This window comes from Polychytrium aggregatum, assembly GCF_025602895.1.
Source record: "Polychytrium aggregatum strain JEL109 chromosome Unknown BJ171scaffold_18, whole genome shotgun sequence".
In the NCBI taxonomy this organism is placed as follows: domain Eukaryota; kingdom Fungi; phylum Chytridiomycota; class Chytridiomycetes; order Polychytriales; genus Polychytrium; species Polychytrium aggregatum.
Window position 1 is genome coordinate 597861 of NW_026516220.1, and position 24380 is coordinate 622240.

The window sequence follows — 24380 nt, forward strand, 5'->3', positions numbered from 1 at the left end:
ACGTGACGCGACTGCGGGTCTCGATCCGACAGCGAGACCGGGCGAGACCGGGCGAGGCTGCGCTCTCGGCCTCGCTGCGTGTCGCCAATCCGGCACGGCGATCTGGGGACACAAGCAAGATCCGCTGTCGACATTCCTGCGACTGCACATCACCCCATCGCTCTCGGCCCGATCGCAGGCGAGCATCCGACACACAGGCACCGGCATTCAGCCCCAGCGCATCCACAGCACCATGGCCGTCGCACCCGCACTGATCCCGCGCCTCGAGGTGCTCCAGCTCTACCGATCGCTGCTGAAAGCGTCCCGCACGCTCAAGTTCACATCGCGCGAATACTATGTTGCTCGCATGCGCCAAGAGTTTCGAAAGAACCAGAATGTCCAGGATCCGAGTCTCCAGTCCAAGCTATTCAAAGTAGGTGGACAAGGATGCCTGTTGGCAGACCGATATGCTTTTCCCAGCGTTTGGGGAACGCATTTGCTTCGGCTTTGCAAAGAGAGCAAAACCCGTCCTGCACCCGTTTTCGAATGGCCGACGGGATCGGATCGGATCGGATCGAGCTGGAAACAGGACGCAGTTTGGCTCGGCCAGTACACTGTGAGTTATATTACTTCGCGACAACGAGCGGGCTGCTCATTTGCTGACTGCTTTTTTTGGTGTTGGTTCGCAGAAAGGACGCTTCTTGCTGGAAAATGATCTGGGCGGACTGCTGTAGCAACATGCCACCCGCCCTCCGCGACTGCTCGCAAGCTGCCTGGACAGATATGGCCGATGGTCTTCTCGCCTGCGCACTGGTGTTTGTCATCAAACGCAGGTCGATATGTTTTTATGCACGGATCCAAAAGACTCGCCAGAAATTCAAAGCAGAAATCCAGACGAGACGGGGCGCATGGAAATCGGGGTAGGCGGCGCATGTCGACAGCGGTATCTGAAGCACTACCCCGTCAGGAGACAATGCACCCCCTGGAGCCATTCGACCGGCCCGAGCTGCGTGTGCTACTCGCTTGCTTGGCCTTCAAGAAAGGACTGGTATTCGCTGTAGGTGGCTCCGATTTCAGAGGACTGATATCGAGTCACCTCGAGAGACCCGAGGAGCTCCTCCGTGATGCTGCCGCGATAACCGGCTTTTCGGATGAGCGACTCGATAGCTTCGCGCTTGGTCCAGCCTGGGAGCCCCCGCACGCCGAAACCAGGACAGGAGGGAACTGTTAGAGAATCAGTCCCGTCTTGCTGCAGCCCAAGCTGTCGTAAACCCAGTGTCCGGGATGTGTAGCCTCAGCGACTCACGGCCTTGGCATACCTTGCTCGACCGCAACTTTCGGAAGATATGTGCCTGTGGACAAAGGCACGCACATCAGCAACCAGAAACAAGCAGTTGTGGGAGTTGCCGTTGAGTCAGATATGTGCCAAGCACATGGCAGGCGTTGTTGCTGGGGAGACAGCACTGTTCCAGGGTTCAGAGATACCCCCGACAGAGCGATATTGGGCAGAGTGCCTACCATGTCGTCGAGTCTTTTGGTCTGCAAAGGCGATTTGGATACCATGGGTGCCAATCTACCAGCATACGGCGACTCCGTCAGCGACGAGCCTGCCAACGGACTGCTCGTTTGGACATGGGCTGGTCAACTCCGTTCCGACAAATCCCACCGCACATACCTCCCAGTCCAAATAGTTGTCAGCTCCTTCGAAGCAGGTTAGCAAATTGACACTGCACTTGAGCAAGGGAACCTCCTTGAGGGTGATGGGCTCAAAGCGGCTGTCCCTGAATGCACTGGGGACCGCGCAATAAGCCGGATGCCCCGATGAGTATGGGTCTGTTGGAGCCAGGGCAAGCCAATCGGCGGATATGCAGATATGCAGACACGCAGATATGCAGAGGCCACCGTACCTCGTGGTGGCATACTCTCTCAGGCTCTGGTTCAGCGGCTTGGAGGCAAAAGTGCCGATGCAGCCTCGGAGCTGATACTGAGAGGAGCCCCAGCGACGTGTGCTGATGTCCCAGGTGACAAAGAGCGGACTGGCATGGATGACCGCGGAGGCAAATGCAGCGGTAGCCGGTGGACAAAGAAGGCATGTAGATAATGAGTATGCAGCATGAGCGAGTGGGCATGCAGGCATGTCGCTCCTCGGCGGTAGGTCTGAGGATCAGTTCCCCCCAGGTGGGTGCGCTGGCGAGAGGCCCGATGAACTGGCAAAATCGTTACCAAGAGTCCGATTCCGCTTCCCATATCTCTCTGCTCTTCTGCTGGGAGAGCTGCTGGACGATGGTCTCGAAGCAGATGTAGCAGTGCAGTTTGGTAGCCTTGATCGTCATGATCCGAGCAGAGAACGCAAGTGCAGCCCAGCGAGCGATGTTGGCGAAGAAGACCCGCAGCGACGGGGGGGGGTGGTTGCGGAGGCAGGGTTTGTTTGTCGGCTGAGGCAGCGCTGTCCGGGTGGGCAAGCCTGAGCGCCCCGGAGCAACATGACGAGAGCACCGGCTCCCGCAGCCCGAGTGTCTGTCGCCGGTCTCGATCGATCCGGCTGCATCGATTGCCGCTGGAATGGACCGCCCCAGAGCAAGCATCGTCCGCAGCGCCCGATTGATGCCATGCCCGCACCGAGCTCTTGGCTGGTCGTGCTCGCACCGTTGTCCAGGGAGCCTTGGTTGGGCTGCTTGCTCGGGGTTGGGCTTGCCCGCCTTTGTCCCTGATCTGCCTTGCGCTGCAGAAGCAACCGACTGCAAGCTTCCAAGGCCATCTGCGCACGCTGCAGCTCTCTGTCGCCATGGACATCGATAGCCTATTCAAGGTGAAGATCCACTCGGCCCGCTGTCCATGAGGCCCGCTGATCTGGCCCCGCCAGCCCGATGACAATGATCGCGATCGAACAGCAACGATGGTGTCATGTCGCCGAAACGATCGCGGCATCCACAATAGCCGCGACGACTGCGATAGCCCAAGCCAGAGATTGCGGCCGCTGGCGTACAGCTCGTCGATCCTGACCTTAGTGCTTGCTTCATGGCTCTGTGCTGTCGCTCTCGCAGGTCCCATCCGCACCCAGCAAGAAGCGCCCCTCGGAGGCAGGCGCTCTGGGTGCCTCGCAGTCCAACTCGGCCAAGAAAATGAAGATGCCCGTTCCACAAGACTTTGAGGCATCCGACGACAGCGATAGCTCGGTGCTGCCGCGGGGATGGACCAGGATGAAGAAGGAAGATCTGGACAAGGACGTCATCATAGCCCCGGACGAGGACGACGATCGATTCATGGGCGATGGCTTGAGCGACGAGCAACGACGCATCTTGGAGCTCGTTGACGCCGCCGAGGACGTAAGCTGCATCGGGGCATCGGGCCATCGGGGCATCGGGGCATCCCTCGGGCAACTGTGAGACGACGTGGTGGCATCGGGCCGATCGAAGCCGGCAGCCGTGCAGGAGGAGCACATAACGCAACTTGCGGCAGCCCTGGTCCGCCTGAGCCATACTCGACCAAGCTCGAGCAAACAATGCTGACCACACACTCATTATATCTCTGGTTGGTCGATCGATTGGAACGATGGTTTGGGCCATCAACTCGAACATCGAACATCGAACATCGAACATCGAACACCGCGGCGCCCACAGATCCCCGAAGCGATCGACTTGTCGACCCTCAAGAAAATGGTCCTCAAGTTCGAGAAAGCCGTCAACAAGAACCAGGAGCTCCGCATGAAACATGGCGACAGGCCACAGATGTACGAGGCCAATTGCACGCCTGATCGAGTTTTGCCAGAAGCACAGTCTATGGCAGTGCCGCATGGCTGCTTGAATGCCGGGCTTGACAACGATTTCTTTATCCCGCCAGGTTTATGGAGTCCGAGGCCGATCTGGACGAGGAAACCAAAGGGCTGACGGCAATTTCGTCCGTGCCGCATCACTACCCGGTGCTAGTGGAGCTGGGGACGCTCGGAACGTTGCTATCGCTCCTCTCGCATGAAAACACCGACGTCGCCATGACAGCGGTTGAGGTCCTGAACGAGCTCACGGATGAGGACGTCGTGGGCGAGATTGACGAGAACGAGGCCGCAGTCGAGGGCATGTCTGTGCTGGTGAAGGCACTGGTAGGAAGGAGTCGATCTTGGCGGAGGAGCGGCGGATGCAGGGGGGGGGATCGCTGCGCTTGTTCTCGGGAGCTTTGCTCGGCATGCCTTTGTGATGTTTGATGCCAGCGCTTGCAGATCGCCCGCATTGACTCTATCCGCTCTCAGGTTGAGAACCAAGCACTGGAGTTGCTGGTGCAAAACATGAGTCGCCTGAACGAAAACAATGCTGAAGACAAGCAAGGCATTTTCAACACACTGGGTATGCACTGTAAAGGCGGAGTGGGGGCATGCTTGCCACCGAGCGTTGCTGTATGAAACCACGCAAAAGCCAGGATTTGGAGACAGGGGTGACAGAACATCTCAATCCGACTCAGCCAAAACAGCACAACCCATCCCAGCACAACCCATCCCAGCACAACCCATCCTAACGCGACTGATCGATGGCTCTTGCTTCTGAATAGGCGTCGTCGAAAACATGATCTCGGTTGACCCCTCTGTCGCCGAAAAGGTCGTTGCCCAGACCCAGCTCATGCCCTTCCTCCTGGCCCGCATTGGTCAGCGCGGATTCGACAGCAATCGCCAATATGCAAGCGAGCTGCTCTCGATTCTGCTCTCGAGCTCGAGCTCGAACCGGCGCAAGCTCGGGGAGCTGAACGGCATCGATACGCTGCTGGTGGCTTGTGCCTACTACAAGAAGCGTGACCCCACCCAGCTCGACGAGGTTGAGCTGATGGAGAACATTTTCGACTGTCTATGCTCGGCCCTAAGTCTGGAAAGCAACAAGGCTCAGTTCTTGGAAAGCGACGGCATTGAGCTGATGCTAATTATGCTCAGGTGAGCACGGCAGCGAGTCTCTCTTCCTCCCTCCCCCCGCCAAGATCGCCTCGCAAAAATCTCGGCGACACCTGTATCGCCGATCGGATCAAGAACTTTTTATTTGGCAAACAGACCGGCAGGACTCGGCAGACTATGGCAGCGCTCGAGGCATCATCCCTTTGTTGCATGCTAAGCGTCCCTTGTGATGGCTCGACAGAGAGAAGAAAATGTCGAGAATGAAGGCCATCAAGGTCCTCGACCACGCCCTGATGCGAGCAGAGCAAGATCCAGGTGCAGACAGCGCCGATGCAGACGCAGTGGCTTCTCCCGAAAGCAGCGCCGTCCACCGGGGCTGCTACCGATTCATCGAGGCCCTGGGCCTCAAGACGCTCTTTGCCATTTTCATGAGAAAGGGTCTCAAGGCATACAAGAAAGAGTACAAGACCTTTTCCGAGCGCGAGGACGAAGGTATGGCAGCACGATGCCCTCTGGTGGTCACGGTGTATCCACCGAGTCTGGCCAGGAAGCGCCGTGGACCGCAGAGGTGTCCGAGCTTAACCTTTTCGTGTGTGCTCTCTGCATCCTATTGTGTCCCTGTAGAGCACGTCATGTCGATCATGGCATCGCTCCTCAAATACGCCTCGTCTGAGAGCACCCACCCAGGGCAGCGAATCCGCGTATTCAACAAGTTCACGGAGGGCGATGGCGAGAAGGTCGACCGCCTCATCGAGATGTATGGGTCCTACCAGGCCAAGATCTCGGCGCAGGACTCGCGCTCAGACGAGGACAAGAATGACGATGACAATGACGACGACGATGACGACGACGACGGTATCCAAAAGTACCTCGACCGCCTCGAAAACGGACTGTTTACGCTTCAGCTCGTCGCGTTGGTGGCTGCATTTGTGTGTTCTGGAGACGAAGGCGAGCAGGCAAGTAGTAGCCTGCGTTGTAGGGGGGAGGAGGAGGACACTGGGTTGCTGTCCGGCTGAGTACGAGTGTTTGTCCCTCTGATCACCTCGCATGAGACGGATCAGCTGATGTTTCGAGATGACGATGAGTCGGCTCGGGGCAAACGGGCTCAACTGACTTGGGACGAATGGGCTCAACTGACTTGGGACATCGTTCAAACACATACAGATCAAGGCACACATCCAGCTCCTGCTGGAGCGGCAAGACAAAAGCTTCGAAGACATCAAGGCGATTCTCAACGGTACGTGTACGATTCGTCAGAAGGCGGTGCCCACTTGAGACCTGCTTTGCGGCAGTGGGGGGAGGGCGAGGGGCCGGAAGGGCTCGCTGTTTCTGCGTCTGCTTGCGGGTCGATGGCTTACAATCGATGCTATCTCTCCGGTTGCGGGTTGGATGGGTTATTGAAACGACAGAGTACCGCGACAACATGGGTGGCGACGACAGCAATCCCGAGAAACAGTTGATTACCCAGCTGGTCAGCCAGCTGTGAGGCCGAGGATGTGTGATGCTGCTGGGTCATGCATCGTCGGTGCTGCTCGGGCATTCGCCGGTGGTGCTCGGGCATTCGGCGCTTATGGCGGAGCAGTGTTGCCATGACGGGCAAAATGGCGGGGATGTTTCCCAGGCCCAACCAAACACGAATCATTCGCTGGCCCCATCCGCCTATCGATCCGATCGTCGTGCATTCGCTCTTTGGCCTGGCCGGCAGCGGATTCCGCCCAAGGAGACTGCCGATCCTGCCCTCGGCGAGGATCGCCTGGCCCCATCGGTACCGTCCTTGCCTGCTGCACATCTTCCACGATCGCCTGTGTCGGCGCCCGCCTGCACTTCCTGGCGCCGTCTGCTCCGTCTCCAGCGGCGTCGGCTCGGTCGAGCCAGCATTTCGGACACTTGATCCTCGGGGTCGTTGCTGATCCCCCCCCCCAGCATCTCTCCCTTCTCTCTTGGCGGCCCTGCCTTTGCCTCTCAACACACACCAGTATCGTACGGGCCTCAAATCTCGAACCAGCGTCATTGAGTCCGTCCTTCCTCCGAATCTATCTAGCCGCTCGCTGCTGCTGCTGCTGCTGTTGTTGCTGCTGGTGTTGTTATTCCTGGACTTGGTACCCGATTGCTTTCCCAGTCGACCCCGCACCAGACTCGCCACCACCACCACCATCACCACCATCGTCGCTGTCGCTTCACTGGCCTACCAGCCGTTATCATCTTTTTTGGTCTCGCTCCAACTCGGGCATCGGAAGATTCGTTTGCACCACACTGGCGACCTTGACTTTTGATTCCCTCTTCGATGCTCGAGCTGTGCTTCCTGTTGCAGCGGCTGCCCCCCTGCTTCTCCCGCTGACTCGTTTGGGGCGGGGGACCACCGTCCCGATCCCATCCTCCTACTCTCCTACCCTCCATCCTTCCATCCTCCCAGCAATATAGAAAGAAAGAAAGAAAGAAACCGACAAGACAGAGAAGAGAAGAAGATGACGGCCTCGTCGACATCTCTGATCCTGCAGCTGCCTGTCGAGCTCATTATAGCGATTGCCGGCGCGATCCCATCGCCCATCGACGCCATGAACTATGCCAGCGCCATCCGCTTCACCGAGCTCCTCGGGAAGATCATGAAGCAGGCCCCCAGCCTGCAATATTACGTTGCAGTCACGAAATCGGCATCGCAGTACGAGCTGGCCCGCTGGCTGCCCATCCCGGACACGATCGAGGCCGTTTCGTATGTGCTTGAGGGTGTCAAGAACCACCACACGCTCACGCATATCGGGATCTCAGGTAAGGCAAGGCCGAGGGAGCGAGCGGGCGAAGAATCCATTGGGATTATTGGGATTCATTAGAATGGATATGCCGCTTCCCCAAGGAGGCGTGAGGGTAGCCGAAAAGTGTTGGCGATGGGTGCCATCCGAGCAGCGCTGGTGGAGACGTCCACTTGGCTAGATGGTTTTGCGACGAATAGACCATGGATGGGCCATGAACGGCCCATGAGCGGTACATTGATGATCGACAAATGCGTCGTGGATGGGTGAATGCCTGCTCATGAACTCACAAGACCGCCTCGTGCGCCGACTCAACCGCACTTGCAACCGACATGGGCCCTCCATGCTCCACAACTCGGTGCCGGCCATCGACACTGCTCCTTTTCGGCAGGACACAATATCGGCTCAAACCTCATCCAGCCGATATGCAGCGCTCTCAAGGCCAACCAGAAACTCAAGCATGTTAATCTGAGCTGTAAGTCGACCGTGGACAGCAGAAGAGAGCCGTATATGCAGAGATTGGTGGATCTTGGACTGACTGTCGCTGGACCGCCACCACTTGGCCAGATAATCGCCTGGGCGACGACGAGGTTATTGAGCTCTGCAAAGTACTTGAAACGCACCAAGGCATCGATACCCTCAATATGCAGTGTATGCATCCAGAGCACGCCGCGATCTATAAGGCGTGATAGGGACAGAGTGGATCTGGAGTCTGCGATGTTCACTTGGATACGGCTCTTTCCATGCGACAGACAACATGGTCAGCGACGAAGGAGCCGTGGCTCTGGCGGATGTTCTGAAAACCAACAAGTCCCTCCGACACATCGACTTGTTCTGTAAGTACGCCACCGGGGTCACCGGGCAACCATCCGGCCAAATGCCGGTGGCTGACTTGGGCGAGAGGGCCCAGGTGGACCAAATAGGCGATGTCCCTGGGATGTCCCTGTCCTCCTGAGTGCTTACATGCGTCGATTGCTTGCGAATGTCCATGCACCATGACGATGCTGCCATTTCTGCCGTGACTGACCTATCGATGGCGATCCGCTGTGGTCCAGTCAACCATATTGGAGACCGGGGTGCCATTGCGCTTGCAGAGTCGATGCACGATCAACCCAAGCTGTACAAGGTCAATCTTCGATGTGAGTGTCAAAATGTCTGCTGGTTGTGACTGGAGGGATGGCAAGCTGGGGCGGCGAGGCTTGCAGTTGACTCGTCCTTACGACAGAGCATATCTCTTACTTCTCGGCTCTGGTCCTCACGAACAGGCAACATGTTGGGTTACCAAGGAAATCGCGCCATCAGGATGATCGAGGATCAACTGGCTGTTCGAACATAGTCACCAAACGGAGCGACCGTGTGAGCCCGGAGCGGTGCAGCGGGGATGTCGGGACGACAGGAGAGAAGCGGCTGGCGGCGTTCCGAAGATACCACACTTGTCCGGAGCGACGCAGTCGATATTCCGCTGTGGTGGCCAGAGGGGCCCATTCGATTCCGTAATGAAGTCGTCGCACCGAGGTGCCTCCTTGGGCTTTGTCGTCGCCTTGTGATCTCCCCGGCCACGAGCGGTGCGATGGATGGGCGAGAGGGACTGGAAGCAAAAGGGTCCGTGGGCAGGAGCGTGGCGACCAAATGCGGGAGCCGGCGGCTGGCGCTGTTCCATGTCGATGTCGATGGACGGAGGCCGGATGGCGACAGCCGAGCCCACGGAGTTGAAGCGGGCTTCGAATGGGGCTCGTGCACGCACCAGATGGAGGTCGGGCACGATTGGATCGCGGGGGTAACCGACAGCGACGTCCCATGACCCTGCCGTGCCAGGCGCGGAGCTTTGGGGGGGGTGGACCGAGTCTGCGCAAATGCGAATATGAATGCGAATATGAATGCGAATGCGGCAGCCGGACGCTGGAGGCCGGACATGGCGGCTGAAGCCCTGTGCAGGGGCAGGGGCGCCCTTGCGTCTTGCGCTTGCACACACCCCCCCCATGTGCAGCAGCTGCCTCCACCAGCCTCGAAGAGCCCCGCTCGCAGGACATGGGCGAGGGACAAGCCCAGACGCACCAGCAAGACGGTCTTGCCTTTTCGCCTTCGCCGCGGGTCCACGCACCCCCACCCTGAGGCGCGCCTGCAGGCCGGTCACGCGTACGCGCAGCAGGCACGCGAGCGCCCCCGCACACTGTGCTGTCGGCCGTGTGCGGCCACAGGCGCCTGCTCAGCAAGGCCGCGTGCGCGTCGCCCTGGCGAGCACACGGCGCACAGGGAGTGTGGGATGGTCGCACACGGGTGCACAGGCGCCGCACACGCGGCCCCACATGACTGCTGCAGCGCTGCAGCTGTGCGACGCATTCAAATTCGCGTGGCCGAGTCGCGGCTTGGTGTCCAGCACACAGACAGCGGGCAGGGCGGCCGAGATCGCGCCACAGGCTCTGACGCACTCTGGCCCGCCACCCGGCCTTGCTCGGTCGCGGCGCGCCTTGTACAGCGCTCGCTGTCGGCATGGTGCAATCCCTCACACAGACAGCGCACAGGCGGGCGGCTACAGTTCTCAGTGCGGCACAGCGCTGTGCGACAAGGTCATGTGCACACGTGATGGCGATGGCGCCGTCCTTGTCGGCGACCCGACTTGGCAGCGAACGTGGGACGGCAATCGGCAGATGATCGACGATCGGGATGGCGGTCGAGAAGGACGGGTTGGGACGGCGGGTCGCTGGGCGGGATCGAGGTGGCAGACGAGGCAGACCGAGGCAGCCTTCCTGTTCCTGCTCAGCCACGTCCCTCCTGCCTTCCCCCTCCCGCCGTCGCCTTCATCCACCCACCCCTTTCGCTTCACACTGCGCCCAAGCCAGCTCTTGCTCTCGCCCTGCGCTCGTCTGCTTTCGCTTTCGCGTCGCCAGGCCCTTTCCCTCTTTTCGCGTCGCCCTTTCCTTTTCTCGCGCCGTCGCCCCGTTGTCGCTGTGCAAGCCCGGCGCGTCCCCGTGCGACCTGTCCTTGTGCCCGTGGCCTCGCCTTGCGTTTGCGCGTCGTCCCTGGCCGCCATCCCTCCGGTCTCGCGGTCCCCACCACGGCCGGACGTGCTATAAAGCGCCCCCCATTGCCCGGCCTCGTCGCTGTTTTCCACCACCACTGCCTGCCTCTGCTTGTCGCTCTCCCTCCCCCCCCCGTTCTCCAAAGTCCCAACCCTCTTGCCACCATGAAGCTGTCTGCTGCCATCATCCTTGCTGCCGTCGCCACCGCCGTCGTCGCCGCCCCCTTCCCCAACCAGGGCTACCGTGGTATTGCCGGCGCCAACATCGTCGCCGTCGGCACCACCGGCCACTCTGCCCACAAGGCCATCTCCACCTCCCAGCGTGCTGCCAAGGTCCCCCAGCCTGCTCCCACCGTCTCCAACGACGAGACCGAGGACGACGAGACTGAGGACGACGACGAGGAGGAGGAGACCGAAGAGCCCGAGGAGACCGAGGACGATGAAACCGAGGAGACTGAAGAGCCCGAGGAGACCGAGGACGATGAAACTGAGGAGACCGAAGAGCCCGAGGAGACCGAGGACGACGAGACTGAAGAGACTGAAGAGCCCGAGGAGACTGAGGATGATGAGACCGAGGAGACTGAAGAGCCCGAGGAGACCGAGGATGATGAGACCGAGGAGACTGAAGAGCCCGAGGAGACCGAGGATGATGAGACCGAAGAGCCCAAGACCCAGGCCTTTGTCGCTGTCTCTGGCGACTCGTCCGATGAGGTAGTCTCTGCCCCCGAGTCCACCGTTATCTATGCCAACCGGCTCTCGGCCCTCAGCCACGTCTAAAGACGTTCTTTAATTCGCGTCCATTCTTGCTCTCTGCTCTTTCTCCCCCGCTCTCTTACTCTCCTCTCCCCTTCCGTTCTTCCCACCACCACAGTAAAGCTCCCTGCCGAACACTAGCCGATACCGGCGTGCTAACTCGGCGGTCGCTTGTGTCCGCCCTCCTATACACCTACGTTGTTTTACCGCGCACACCCTTATCCTCCCTTTCCTCCTATGCCTGGCTTGTTTATACTGCGTTTTTAAATTATGATGCCCCCTCCCCCTTAATGCCTCGGTCTGATGGGGAGAGAGACCCCCTTTCTAGACTCGACCTTTCCCCCCCTCCCCGCTGCCTGTTTATTGCGCACTCCCCCGATCCCACGGCGTCATACTTTCGAATACAGGGTAAAATCGGCCTTTTTGTTGTCTTGGCCGGATCAACAACAATCATAGGCGTATCCTCATACTCTTGACCACCGTCCAAAAGCGCCGCGCTCGTGTGTATATGGCTCGGTGCAGTGCGGGGCGGTGGCTGTCCCAGGTCTCGATGTCGCCCACTCCAACGACGAACCACCAGACAAGCTCACGTGCGCCCAGATCCGACCGCGTGACTGCTGCGTGATCCCGCTCGTGTTGGGGCAGGCTTTCCGCCTCGCTGCTCTCTCCCCGCCCCGCTGTCAGTCCAGATCCGTGCAAACACCCTCCCGTCGCTATCCCCCTAATCATGCCTCTCGAGCCCGGAGTACAGTATGCCGTCGAGGTCCCCCAGGCAAGGGGACTGATCCCGGTCATGTCCATCCATCTCGGCAAAGAGATCATATCTGAAATCACCAACAACAAGAGCCTGCAAATGGCCATCACCTTCGGCAAGGGCGGCAGCAAAGATGTAATGTATCTGTCGATGCCTGATACCGTGGGCTCTGCAGGGGAGCACGTCTTCCATGGATGCCTAGTGAGCAGCCAGATCAACTCGCCATAGCAAGCGCTGTTCGGGTGTGCAATCGTTCCCGGCGTGCCAACATCTCGACGCACAAGATATCCAACCGGCGAGGGAGAGACGGCCATCATCATCCGTCCACCCCACCGATACAGCGTCCTGACGATTCTGGAGAAATCGTGCCGCTCCATTCACTCCCGGTGTCCGAGGCGTTCACTTCTGCTTATCGACAGCGACCACGGGCATATCCCTCCTGCCACGAATATCCCTTGTGTCTGAAACTCGCTGATCATGCCCTCGACTTTTTGTTGCACCCCTTCAACCCGCATGTATTCCCATCCCCCCCCCTGTCTTTTGATATCGCCCTCTCGTTACCATCACCACCCCCTCCGCCGCCATCAGATTCTGGTTGTAGAAGACAAGGTTTTCGAATGCACCCGATCGGTCGAAAGCGGCGATCTCTATCAGCACAGCATCAACTCGCCTCATGTGGAACTTGTCGGGGCATTCGTTCGCAAGTTGAGGACGCTTCCGAGCACACAGCGGATCGACAATATCGTTGACGCTGACCGCCTTTCGAAGCAGAACACGAGGTACGGCGGAGCAAGCGCGGACCGGCATATATGCATCGTGCTGATCGCTGTCCCGATGGTTGTCAGCACAATGGCCGTCCGCCGAGAGGATCGGGGATACCAGAGGGGAGCCAGAGGGGATACCAGAGGAGCCTCAGAACGTGGGGACATGGGGCCGTCCCCAAACTCACACGCACAGTTCCCTCTCGGTTCAATCTCAAACAGAAAAGCCGTCGTGATCGACATGAATACGAGTGTCATCTTGCAAAGTAAGTATGGCACACGACCGGATTCCCCTGGATGGGGCGGCTTCTGGGTCTGCCGGAGCACCTGCGCGGAAGCCGATGCTTCAACTTCCCACCCCCTCCCGCCTCGCACCAATCGCTGCAATTACGGACGCTGGATTTACTAACATGACCATCTGTCGACTCCTGGAGAGGGCGCCAAAAGCAGAAAGACCAGCGGATCAGTCATTCTCAAGCGAGGTCCAAAGTCGACGATCATCAAGCCTAACTTACCACTTCATCCTGCCCCTCTTGTCGCCGTAGAGCCTCTTGCCGATTTTTCACGCGATAAATATGTGCAACAGCCTGAGGCACGAAGAAACATCGACACGTCTGACCTGCGCAAGACGCTGATCCATGTCCTGGCACCAGGACCGGCAGATATCCAGACGCTCTGCGATCGGCTGAGGCTTCCAGAAAGCGCAATCAAGAAGGAGCTTGATAGCTCGCCGGAGGTAGGCTGAGCTGCATCCGGGAAGGGGACTGTGGCGTGGTGCGCGGCTGGGTTGTGAATCCAATCCAATCCAATCCAATCGCAACCAGGGATTTGTATCGCACAGCGCATCTTGGCCGAGGCAGCTCGAGAGGCAGGTCGAGAGACTGATATCGCCGTCCTGTCCGCCCCCCCCGTAATCTTGGACTGATTGACAGATTGCCAAGCTCCAAAGCGACAAGAAGACCTGGCAGCTGCGTAACGATGCCTACCGTGAACTCGATGCTAGAAGCTGGCCCTATTACACCCCCGAAGAGCGAGAGCTTGCTCTCAAGGTCGCACAGCAGGCTCTGGCGATTCGCCCGTCGCGGATGGCTCCGGCGCCAGTATCGGAGCCACCAGCCGTGGTACCGAAGCAGCCGGATACCACTACCCTCCCAGCCAGAGTCTCCACGACCACAGCAGCCACTGCACGTACCGAGCCGCCCTTGCGCCCATCGGCGCCGTCCTCTATGAGCTCGATTGCAACGAACAAATCGGGAGCAAAAGGACGCACTGGGGGCGAACGGATCAACAAAGACCCTAAGGGCAATCCCGACAGCTCATACTCGTCTCGCCTGGGGCCTCAAAGCGAGACCCAGCCGGGGCCAAGCAGTGGGTATCGTCGTCAACATCCAGCGCCGGTCGTGGGAGACAAGCCCCGTGAGAGCATGATCGGCCGATACGAGGACGACAACGAGACCGGCAAGGGCGAAGCTAGACATGTCAGACCAAACAGCCGACGGGCCACAACGACGACAGCAGCAACAGCAGCAACAACGGCGACAGCAACAACAGCAGCAACAACGGCAGCAGCAGCAACAACAACAGCTACAGCAGCAACAGCGACAGTTGCCTCGGTCACCAAACCCCCGTCTTCCGCTGGATTCGAGGAGATGTACCAGCAGCTCGAGGACCGGCAGCGCGAATGCGACAGGCTCTATTCTGTGTTTCAGAAGCTGCGACTGGTCGAGGCCACTGCCAGCGGATCGCAGGACGAAAGCCAGATACGCACGCGGCTGGTTGAGTTGGCCAGGGATATTGGCATCGCAGTGAGCGAGGGGGCTCTAATCCATAGTGAGACGCATCGCGAAGATTTCAAGAGCCAGCTGGTTGACGTGCTCCGCAAGCAAGTCGAGCAGTACAAGAAGGCTCGACAGGAGGCCACGGCTCTGTACCAAGCGATACAGGAGCGGTTTGCGACCGAGCCTTGCGGCGAGCCAGACCGGTCGTAGATCGACGGTACGAGGCGAATGCTGACCTACGATGGCCGATGGTGATGCACGATTGGTCGATCGACAAATTCATCAAGTCGCACTCAAGTTGGCCGGACTATGAATATATTGCCTCCTGTCGGAGATGACACGCACGACGACCTGGAATCCAGCGGCGCCATTGGTGGACCGACGGAAAGGCGTTAGCGAGAGCCCTTCGAGCGCGAGCGGGCGATTCCGAAACAATCTGGGACTCCTTTGTGCGTTTCTTGCGAGAGCCAAAGTCGCCTGAGCAGGAGCCGCAGCGACATGTCACAGCGTGACCTCTGCCATGTGATCGCAGGACCCGGCGCCGACAAGCACTGGCAGGCGCTGGCAAGCGCTGGCAAGTGCGGACATGGGCCTGATCGTGGCTGCCTTGGTCCGTGTCCCTGATTGCGGGAAGGCCGCGGGGTTTGCGCAAGCGCTTTCCTGAAACGACCTCGTCCACACGCTGAAACCATGCTCTTCACAAGCCACGGCCATGTCCTTGATGGGCCGGCCCATGACCGCACTTTGGGTTTGCTTGGTGCGGTCTCTGGCGACGACCCAAGCAGGCGGTGGCTCGGCCTGGCCTGATCCTGATTCTGATCCTGATTCTGATTCTGATTCTGGTCCGGCAGGGCCTGGCAGCCCGTTCGCCGCTCGCCGCCGACAAGCGGCCTCTGCCCGCCCCTGGCCCGTGCCATGGGCATCAGAAGCGCTATTTCAGGCGTGGCCAGGGGCACCCCGTTGCCGCCGTTGTTTGGAGGACAAGCGCCGCGTGCTGGGAGCAAGCCGGGGCGGCGGCGTCGCGTGCTCCCAACACAGCGCGCTGCAGCAGTGTGCCTGTGTGTTGTGCTGTGCTGTGCTGGGCACTGTGCGACGCCGCCTCTGTATTCGTGGGCGCCCCGCGCCGGTGAGTGTCGCACAGCGTGGCCGCCGTGTCACCGGACTGCCCCTGTGGCGGCGCAGCTGTCTCCCGCTTACGGCGCTGTGGCCGACCACGCGGCGGCAGCGGCCGCTCTGTGCGCGCCCGTCCAGCAAGGTGCGGCCGACCGCCCCGAAAACGGACTGCCTCCGACCCGCCAAGCGTCCGCCCTTCCGCCCACATAAATATCGCAACGGTGTCGCAGTTCACTTGCGTCTTTGCGTCCTCCAGGTGCTCTCGAACCCTTGGGCCCCTCTGCTGCTGCTCTCGGCTTCCGTTTGCCCCTTCCCCCCGCTCTTCGCTCTTCGCTCTTCGCTCTTCGCCTCTGCTCCCCTCGGCTGCCCAAAACCCCCTCCTCTTCGGCGCCCGACTCCCAATCCCCTCGGCACACGACTCCATATCCCTCCGTCCCCTTGCAACTGCCCAGGGACACTGTCCCCCACCGCCGACAGCCCACAGCCTCCATTGCAGCCGCTGTTCCAGCCAGCTGCACCCACGTCCGCTCGCTGACGCACTCGCCCGCCACCCACTGACTCACCCCGCTCTGATCGAGTCGGTTCCTCCGCCCGTCGTCTATAAATCCCTTCTCCCGTCCGGTCTCTGCCATGGCCAACCACATCAAGTCAAGACGCCCATCGCTGACCTGCCTGCCCTCGCCCTCCAAGGCCATCCATAAAGCCCTCACCGCGCCCTGTCCATCGTCGTCCATTTCCCCCCTGTCTGTTCTCTCGGCCATGGACGTCGCCAGCCATCCCACCGATACCGCCGGTGCCCAGCCCAAGTGCACACCTCCTTCGTTCTTTGATCGCAAATTCAAGCAGCTCCTCTCCAGGCTCAGAAAGAATCAGGATCCTCGCCATCCGCACCACGACCACACATTCGTCTCTCGCTCTCCCCAGTCGGCGACTGCTGCTCCCCGGCGGGAGCGGCGCAAGTCCGAGGTCTGGTCCATCAAGAAGGAGCTGATTGGCGCCAACCCGACCCGCAGAGCCTCGATCGGCACCAACGACACCTTGGTCGATCGCTTTGGCTTTATCGAAGATCCCCATCCTCGCTACCACCCGCCGCCCCACCCGCAGCTCGCCTCGCTGGTTTCGCCCATGCCCGGCCCCTTCCCCGATATGGACTCGACGTTTTGCTCGAGCCCCTCGGACTGCGTCTCGCCGGTGCCTGTCACCCTGTGGTCCCATAAGGACGGACTGGGCGTCCCCGTCAACGTCACCGAATCCAACTTCCCGACCTTTGAGGAGCTGCTCGTCAACGACCGCACCCTCAAAGTCTCGCTGACCCCCAAATTCGCCAAGACCGAGTCGGAGATCCAGCAACTGGCCTCGGCCACGCCCTCTCCGGTCATGTCTGTGACGGAGCTGCCGCCTTCCAAGCCCAGGTGGCGGAAACAGCCTTCCCAGCGAAATCTGCGCAGCCCAACGCCGTCGCTGCGATCCGTCAGCTCGACGCTGGAGGAAACCAGCATCAGCTTCAAGTACTGAGCCTGCCTTCAGCCCAGCCCAGCCCACCCCACTATCTCGCCTCGCCCCCACCTCGCCTCATCCTCCGCCGCGACATTGGACGAGCCGGGCCAAACTCATACAAGCCAACCTGATCGCGCCACATCGGATAGAGAGCCCATCTCACCGCCCCCTCCACGCCCAGGCACATGCTCCTTTGTCGCACTCATATGTGTATAGCCTCGCTTCTATCCCATCGCCACCAATTGCATTTTTAGACGCCCATCGGGACAGATCAAACGGGCTCATCTGCTCCCCCCGGGCCTGCGCATATTTAAAACGCTTTCCCACTTGCGGTCAAATTCGCCATCCAATCCAATCCAACCTACTTCAATCCCATCCGGGCTCCTGCTTTGACAGCGGGTTGCTCGTCATCGTCTGTTCTTCTGCACCAATACAATGCATCCCAAAAGTACATGTCTGGTCTCTGCAAACTGCCGTTACTTTGAGTGGCACCGGTCCACGGAGAACCAGCCTTCACCGATTCGAGTGGTCCGACCGTATTTGAGAGCTGGGGATTGTGAGCAGTGTTTGCTCATACTGGCTCTCTTATCGGGCCATCGCCAGTCGCGACTGCAAAGTTAGTCTTGGTTGGGATGTCTGTGGATCCAGCATATCAGCGCCTCTCGCAGCCATGGATCTGGCTGTATTGACCTGGATTATGAGCTGGCGAATCGTTTTGCACCAGCGACATCGACTGCAGCCTCAAGCGCACTTTGATGGATGTGTGCGTATATTTCGTTCAAAATGAAACCAGGGTGTCCTGCTGCTACATGTTTGCGGGTGGCGCTGTCATCAAAAAGGAGAACTTCATCATATGCGACTCATGTGTCCAAAAAACAGCAGATAGAAATGGCTGATATTCAACAAAAGAATAAAACAAACTAACAATAATAAACAAAAGTCTGGCTCCGGCGACAGCCGCAGCAGCCGCTAATGGTTCTCGCAGATACTCAAGATCTGCTTGGTTGAATCGACAAATGTCGGACCAGAGGCGATGGGCTTGGATTGCGTGGCTTTGGAGATTTGCACTTGCAATTTGCCCATGCTAACGTCGCCTTGCCGATCATTCGTTGGAGGGGGTGGTGGTGGCAGAGTCGCCTCGGGAGAATGAGAGGACGCCGGTGGTGGATTTCTTAGAAGGCACGCTTGAACCAGGCCTTGATCTTGTCCACGGAGCCCCGGCTGGAGGCAGAGTCCCTGGTGGCCGAGAGCGTCAGCGGCACTTGAGACGACGAGCTGTCGATACGATTCCAGTTCCGGGCATGGCCAAAAGAGCTGGCGGCCTTCTGGGCATGCTTGCCCTGGAGGAGCGAGTTCTTGGGAGCGACGGCGGCAAAATAGGCGGGCGAGCGGTAGTTGGTCATGGCTGCTTGGTGTGCTAGGCTTAGGGAGGGAGGATGTGTGCGGGTGCTGTTGCTGTTGCTGTTGCTGTTGTTGTTGCGTAGATTCAAGTGCTGGTGTGGAGGTGCTTTGATGCCGAGGCAAGCCGGGGAGGCCAGACCGACCTCCCTATTTATCCCTCTCGCGATCAGGAGAGCTCCCTCGTCGGTGGTGCTGGCCCACTCGGCGGGACAGCAGCGGCACTCACCAGTCCTGTGGGGAAGCAGCCCTTGGCGGCGACCAGGGGTGTTGTCTGCCAGCACCGTGGACTGGGATTGGCACAGCAATTGTACAGCGGGCCCCTGGTAGCCTGTGTCCGAAACTCAAATGTACCGCCACGTCGCCGCACCAATCGTTGGTGGACAGCACAGGGGCTGGCAAGCCTCACAAGGGCAGCGGGGCGGTGAGGCGTGACTGCCCGCTGCATCGCCCTCGACACCCAACACCACCCATCGCTGTACAGCCATGTCGCACGGACCTTCTTGGCAAACCCAGCCCTGGAACGAAGCCTCTGGAAGGTGCTGGAAAGCAGCGGTAACTCTCTGTGGTTCGCTTGCTGGCCCGCCAAGCATTTCCTTGGCAGACCGTGTGTTTGGGGTGGGACGATGAGGGCAAGCCGCAAGACCAGAGTCGGGCGTCGTCGGATGACTGGTCTGCTGTTGAATGTGGGGTGCGTGCTGTTGAATGTGGTGTGCCTGCTGATGTGTGCGTTGACCAACCCCCAAAGAGAAACGGTGTTGCCACTCTCTTGGCGGTGCCGTCTCTGTCTTGGTGTTGGTGTTGCTGCGGCAGGTCCCTTGCTCTGCGGCGTTATCCATGCCGCAGCCCGCCTTGATCGCGGGCCATGCTGCACACTTGGCCGAGAACAACCAAGTCGATCCAATCGCCCCACCGAGTCCACTCATGACTCCGATATCATTCAATCCACATGAATGCCGCGTCCCGTGTCAGCATGAGTGGGCTGCAAGCATCAGCCCACGCCCGCCAAGCTCCAGCCACCGTCGTCCACACACCTCGAATGGAGCGTTTGTGTCTGCGTCAGCAGCATTCGCTGGGTGGCGAGACGGGTTTGTTCACCCAACAAACGGACACATGGATATGAGTGTGTGAGGGTATGGTGATTTGCATTTGCGTCACGGATACAGCTGAGGGGCAGGGAGAAACGGACACGCTCCGCACCGAGCTATCGCGCATGAAGACTTGTGTGTAGGGACGGCAGAGAATCGTAGCGGCGGCAGGCCCCTCGCTGTCGTCATCCGTGGCGGTCATCCGTGGCGGTCATCCGCGGCGGTCCATCGCCTTCTTGACCTCAGCCATGCCGCACGCTTGGATCCCAGAGTCCAGAAAGGGCGTGGCCTTGAGCCGCAAGTTGACATCGTCCGTCACCAGCAGGACACACTTGCGCTGCTTGAACGGTAGCGGTGTCGTCGGCAAATGTGGTGGGAGCAAATGCTGTGCTGTTCTTTTGGCGACCTCCAGGATAGCATCGTCGTTGTTGCGGATGGTGGACGGCTGGAAACGAGAGCGACCAAGACTGGATCCGCTGCTGCTGCTGCTGCTGCTGCTGCCGCCGAGGTTCTCAGTGCGGATGCGGAGGTCCGGCAAGAAATTGCCCTGGCTTGTCTGAAGCCAGATGTTCTTTTTGAGGTGGCGATTGAGTGACTGGCGCCGACTATCGGCACTACTGGAACTGCCGAACGGCGGGAAGATGCTCTCCAGAAACTCGATGGCGAGCGTGGCTGCCAGCCGGACACGTTCAGAGCTGCTTGCCTTGAGCCCGTCCAGTTCGGCAACAACTGCATTGAGTGAGGCAACTGGTGTTAGCATATGCCTCGCGCCAAGTACTTGCGCACGACATACTGCCTGCTATGGCGGAAGCAGTCGTTGTACTCACCAATGAGCGGAACAATCATCACGCACTGATGTTGGGAAGCCATGCTGTCCACGAGGTCGAGGTTATCCACCAAGCAGTTGGTGTCCAGGACCAATATGCATTCGTGGCGGATGCTTGAGTAGCTTTGGTGCACATTCTGGGACACACGCTTGCCGCCTCGGTTGGTGCTTTCGTTCAGCCTGCCGTGCAGCTGCTGGTGTCGCGAGTGGAGGGCCTTGAGTTCCAAGTCATCTTCAACCGGATCATCGCCAGCGTCTACGACGGGCACAGAGAGCTCGAGCTCAGAGTCGCGGCTCTCGATCTCCAACATGAAGAGCCCTGTGGTCGGGTTCATTCGGTAGACATTGGAGTGCTGAGGAAGCAAAACCAAGCCGAGGGGGGGGGTCGCCCTCCAGATCAGCAACGTATACATGTGTCGAGGCTCCATCATGCTGTGCCCTGGTTCATGTCTCGCCAGTCTGCTCTGCACTTGCCTCAAGTATGGAAAGACTAAGTTTGGTGAATCGCATAGCCCGGAGTCCAGCCACAGCAGACGCCGATGCTCCGCGCTGGGTAGCTCCTTCGTGCAGACTCATGGAGGCCCGGATGTGCTGTCGAAGGTCGGACCAATCACTGTGCTTGGACGCTTCGGGGAATCCGAGGAAATCAAATGACTCGAGTTCGGAATCTTCGAGCAGCGCAACGGTCTTGTGCTCGGGTTGGGCCTTGGAGCTGTTGTCGAGCTCGATGGCCTGTATGTTGTAAATATCGACGACGGTCTTCCAGGCTTCAGAATCCATCTGAGCGGGTGCAGAGAAACAAACGTTCATCCCAGATTTAGAGCCTCTCGGGAATAAACTGACGCTCGGGAGCGGAGTCTCTGCAGCACACGAGCACAAAGACACAGGCAGAGGCAAAAGTTACCACAGCATCAAAGACGGTGCGATTGCTGGCGACGTGTTGGAGCAGCCAGCGGAAAATGAGGCTGCTGAGGATGATATCGGCCTTGATGAATCCAGAGTTGCTGTACCGCTTCATGGCATCAAGCTGTCGCTTCAGCGCCATAATAAGCAAGCGGTTGAGCAGCTTGGCAGTCACTTCCTCGGCTCGGCTTGCGCCAGCATATTTGATGAGGTGATGGTGGATGATATTGAGGATCGAGACCGTCAACTGGAGCCAAAATTCGGTGTTTGTGTGGGTAAAGTCGAGGTAGCGATGCTGGACAGCATAGATTTTCTGGATGAATAGCTCGACGGCCTTCAGGTTTGTTGGTCCGCTGGGTAGAGGATTGATGTGGAGTGAGGCGGAGCGTTGGTCACAGAGCGATGGTCACAGAGCGTTGGTCACAGAGCGTTGGTCACAGAGCGATGGCCAGATTCGCCTCGCTGATGCGCGATTGCCCTGAATTGTGTGCACCGTTGTCTCCAACTCCCTGCGAGCCCAGTTCAATACAGCCCCCTGTCGCTCTTTACACACAGAATGGCAAGAAACACAGGCTGGGCTTACGGTTTGTTGGTATACACTCCAAACAGAGCATGGACCAGCAACTGCTCCAGCGTTGCCTCGCTAGAAATCACCAGGTGCGATTGCCGCTCTGAAGCCGCGTTGACGACGATGCGCTTTTCGTTGGTTTGGAAAAGCATCAGGAGCGACTGCTTGGCGGGCAAGTATTGTTCTTTGGCGAGCAGGCTGAAGGTGTAGTGATACACGGCAGGGATGAGTCGGTTGGTGTAGAATGAGATGATGGCAAGTTGATTGTGATAGAGACCTGTGGGGCGCGCAGTACAGACAGATGAGGCAGAGGGTGCAAAGGCTCGGTCAGACCATCGACAGCCATCCTCGACAGATTGCACACAGCCATGCCAAGATGTGCATCGAGAGCACACCCGAACATTCTCGATGCAATCCGCTTCAGTAACCTAGGCACCATCACGCCTCCACCATATGCGAACCGAGCGACTTGTTGATGTCTCCCTGACAGCTAGCGGATATCCCAGAGCATTTGCGAGCCACAGCTATCGTATCAGGAGCAAGGCGATCGGCTCATACCGAGCTGGGGTGCAGAGAAGCGGGCTTCTAGATAGCGCTGATACGCAGCAGCCCAACATCGCTTGCTGACGGGCGTCGCTTGATCGCCAGTATACATTTCTTTGTATCTCAGTAGATCGCCGAGATAGTTGAGCGTCCGTCCCCACGACATCACGAACGAGCTCTGGATCGTGAGAGGCCCAAAGTGAGCATCCAGGCGATCGAGAAAAGTGGTGTAGACATCGATGGCGTCGTTGAGGAAGGCCTCCCAGCGCTTGATCCATGTTGCCCGCTGCGCCAAAGAGTAAGGGTCAACTTCGGCCTCGCCGCTCTTGCGCCTCTGCTCGATCTCGGGATAGACCCCGGTCATCCAGGCTTTTCTTTCCATGTCGCGCTGAACGCTGCCGTCAAAGTCCAGCAGCACATATGCGATCGACGCTCGAACGTATCTATGCCGCCACCATCGCGGACGAGCAGTTTGCGGTTGACAAGGGCGTCAGCGATTTGGTCGGTGTTCCGATCACGGTGATGAGTGTCCGCGGGAACAAGTTGACGGCAGGGGCCATGGAGGGCCGAAAAAGACGTTAAATCCAAGCTACAGAGGATGCTCGCCTTCAAAAGCGACACGATTCAGCAGCATCAAAGGGACGGTATCAGGTTGATACCCTCCGTTCGTCCGTCCCGTTCGCATCGAGCAGGCCGGTCGGGCAGGCCAAAGAACCTCCTTCCCGCTGGCCATTCGAAACAGCGTACACGAAGCGACTTACTTGAGGCGCATTTCAAAGACCCGAGGATGCTCCTCAGAGCCGTAGGTGGGGCTCTGGAACTCGGCCAACAACGTTTCCATCTTGTCGATCTGGGCGAGGAGGGTGGTTGCATCATGGCGTGCCCCACGGGCACTGCGGTCGCCAGCGCTGTCATGTTCCTCTGGATTGCTGTCGGTGGAGGCGCTGCGACGATAGCGCCTGGATCGCCGCTTGCTTTTCTTTTTGGACTCGGTGTCGATATCGGCATCGGCGGCGTTGGTGTCGGGATCGCTGGATTCCAGGTGGGCGGTGGCGGGCGCCAGGCACGTCCCAGCCGACCTTGAATTGGTGCTGTAGAAAATCGTCTTGGTCCCAGTTTCGTGATCAAAAAGAACACGCTGCGACGGCTCGTTCCTTCGATATTTGCCGTCATCGTCGGGCTCGTCCAGCGGGGCGGGCGACTCTCCTCGAGGCCTGTGCCGCGAGGAAGCAGACTTGGCGAAGCCTGGGTTCGATCCTCCTCGGCGACTTGCAGACGAATCGCCGCGGCGATTGGGCGTCGAGCCCGAAGAACGGAGAGTAGAGGAGGCACCGGCGGCGGGTGCGGCCTTGTTCTTTCGGGAAGACGGAGCCGAGAGCGACCGGGCTGGAGACGGGCCGCTGGGGGCCTTGGCCGATGCTGGCGCAGGGTTGCGCTTCCGCGATTTGCTGTCGGTCGTGTTGGTGCTTTTCGAGGGATCGGTGCTGGTTCTGTCCATGGGGGTAATAGTAGGGCAGTGGTGCGCAAGTGGGCTGGAGGGAATGGCGGTGCCTCGGCGACGGTGGGATGAGACGAAGGAGAGTCGGAATGAAGGATGCAGAAGAACAACCATGCGACGGGAGCATTTCCAATGCATGGTGGGCTGTGGCTGGATGACTAGGGCTAGGGCTGTGGCACAGTCGCACAGCCACAGGGCACTGCATCGCCACGAGTGGCGCTGAGGCGCGGCAGGTCTGCGGAACAGTGGTGGCGCCGATGAGAAGAGATCGTCGATGAGCGAATG

At 59.2% G+C, this 24380-nt stretch overlaps 9 protein-coding genes across 9 annotated transcripts; 6 read left to right on the forward strand and 3 right to left on the reverse strand.

Moving 5' to 3' along the window:
* Positions 1 to 232: 232 nt before the first annotated feature.
* On the forward strand, positions 233 to 713 carry BJ171DRAFT_581816 (complex 1 protein-domain-containing protein; the record flags this gene model as incomplete). The annotated part of the gene is made up of 2 exons (XM_053114125.1): positions 233 to 412; positions 669 to 713. The coding sequence occupies 2 exons, from the start codon at positions 233 to 235 to the stop codon at positions 711 to 713; spliced, it is 225 nt and encodes a 74-aa protein (XP_052966760.1).
* Positions 714 to 994: 281 nt separating this feature from the next.
* On the reverse strand, positions 995 to 2312 carry BJ171DRAFT_599086 (AMMECR1 domain-containing protein; the record flags this gene model as incomplete). The annotated part of the gene is made up of 6 exons (XM_053114893.1): positions 995 to 1164; positions 1299 to 1331; positions 1498 to 1552; positions 1655 to 1769; positions 1887 to 2015; positions 2203 to 2312. 6 exons carry the CDS (start codon positions 2310 to 2312, stop codon positions 995 to 997), a joined length of 612 nt encoding a protein of 203 aa, XP_052966761.1.
* A 452-nt stretch (positions 2313 to 2764) lies between these two features.
* On the forward strand, positions 2765 to 5865 carry BJ171DRAFT_558655 (Catenin-beta-like protein; the record flags this gene model as incomplete). The annotated part of the gene is made up of 9 exons (XM_053113164.1): positions 2765 to 2788; positions 2941 to 2970; positions 3024 to 3305; positions 3600 to 3709; positions 3820 to 4075; positions 4223 to 4316; positions 4519 to 4891; positions 5091 to 5341; positions 5474 to 5865. 9 exons carry the CDS (start codon positions 2765 to 2767, stop codon positions 5863 to 5865), a joined length of 1812 nt encoding a protein of 603 aa, XP_052966762.1.
* Positions 5866 to 6137: 272 nt separating this feature from the next.
* Positions 6138 to 7120, reverse strand: BJ171DRAFT_99785 (uncharacterized protein). The gene has a single exon (XM_053116042.1). It carries the CDS (start codon positions 7011 to 7013, stop codon positions 6216 to 6218), a length of 798 nt encoding a protein of 265 aa, XP_052966763.1. The 5' UTR covers positions 7014 to 7120; the 3' UTR covers positions 6138 to 6215.
* Positions 7121 to 7593: 473 nt separating this feature from the next.
* On the forward strand, positions 7594 to 9177 carry BJ171DRAFT_505089 (uncharacterized protein). The gene is made up of 5 exons (XM_053111001.1): positions 7594 to 8071; positions 8164 to 8247; positions 8349 to 8432; positions 8652 to 8735; positions 8862 to 9177. The coding sequence occupies exons 1-5, from the start codon at positions 7867 to 7869 to the stop codon at positions 8930 to 8932; spliced, it is 528 nt and encodes a 175-aa protein (XP_052966764.1). The 5' UTR covers positions 7594 to 7866; the 3' UTR covers positions 8933 to 9177.
* A 1533-nt stretch (positions 9178 to 10710) lies between these two features.
* BJ171DRAFT_599090 (uncharacterized protein) lies at positions 10711 to 11392 on the forward strand (the record flags this gene model as incomplete). The annotated part of the gene is made up of 1 exon (XM_053114894.1): positions 10711 to 11392. The coding sequence occupies exon 1, from the start codon at positions 10781 to 10783 to the stop codon at positions 11390 to 11392; it is 612 nt and encodes a 203-aa protein (XP_052966765.1). The 5' UTR covers positions 10711 to 10780.
* A 1422-nt stretch (positions 11393 to 12814) lies between these two features.
* On the forward strand, positions 12815 to 15009 carry BJ171DRAFT_99846 (uncharacterized protein). Its single transcript, XM_053116043.1, has 4 exons — positions 12815 to 12901; positions 13080 to 13149; positions 13429 to 13619; positions 13816 to 15009. The coding sequence occupies exons 2-4, from the start codon at positions 13125 to 13127 to the stop codon at positions 14869 to 14871; spliced, it is 1272 nt and encodes a 423-aa protein (XP_052966766.1). The 5' UTR covers positions 12815 to 12901; positions 13080 to 13124; the 3' UTR covers positions 14872 to 15009.
* A 1369-nt stretch (positions 15010 to 16378) lies between these two features.
* BJ171DRAFT_505095 (uncharacterized protein) lies at positions 16379 to 17715 on the forward strand. Its single transcript, XM_053111002.1, has one exon. It carries the CDS (start codon positions 16405 to 16407, stop codon positions 17287 to 17289), a length of 885 nt encoding a protein of 294 aa, XP_052966767.1. The 5' UTR covers positions 16379 to 16404; the 3' UTR covers positions 17290 to 17715.
* Positions 17716 to 19789: 2074 nt separating this feature from the next.
* On the reverse strand, positions 19790 to 24179 carry BJ171DRAFT_505098 (uncharacterized protein). Its single transcript, XM_053111003.1, has 7 exons — positions 23359 to 24179; positions 22613 to 23040; positions 22070 to 22331; positions 21488 to 21839; positions 21058 to 21363; positions 20585 to 20936; positions 19790 to 20486 (listed from the first exon to the last, which is right to left on the reverse strand). The coding sequence occupies exons 1-7, from the start codon at positions 24093 to 24095 to the stop codon at positions 19969 to 19971; spliced, it is 2955 nt and encodes a 984-aa protein (XP_052966768.1). The 5' UTR covers positions 24096 to 24179; the 3' UTR covers positions 19790 to 19968.
* Positions 24180 to 24380: the final 201 nt, after the last annotated feature.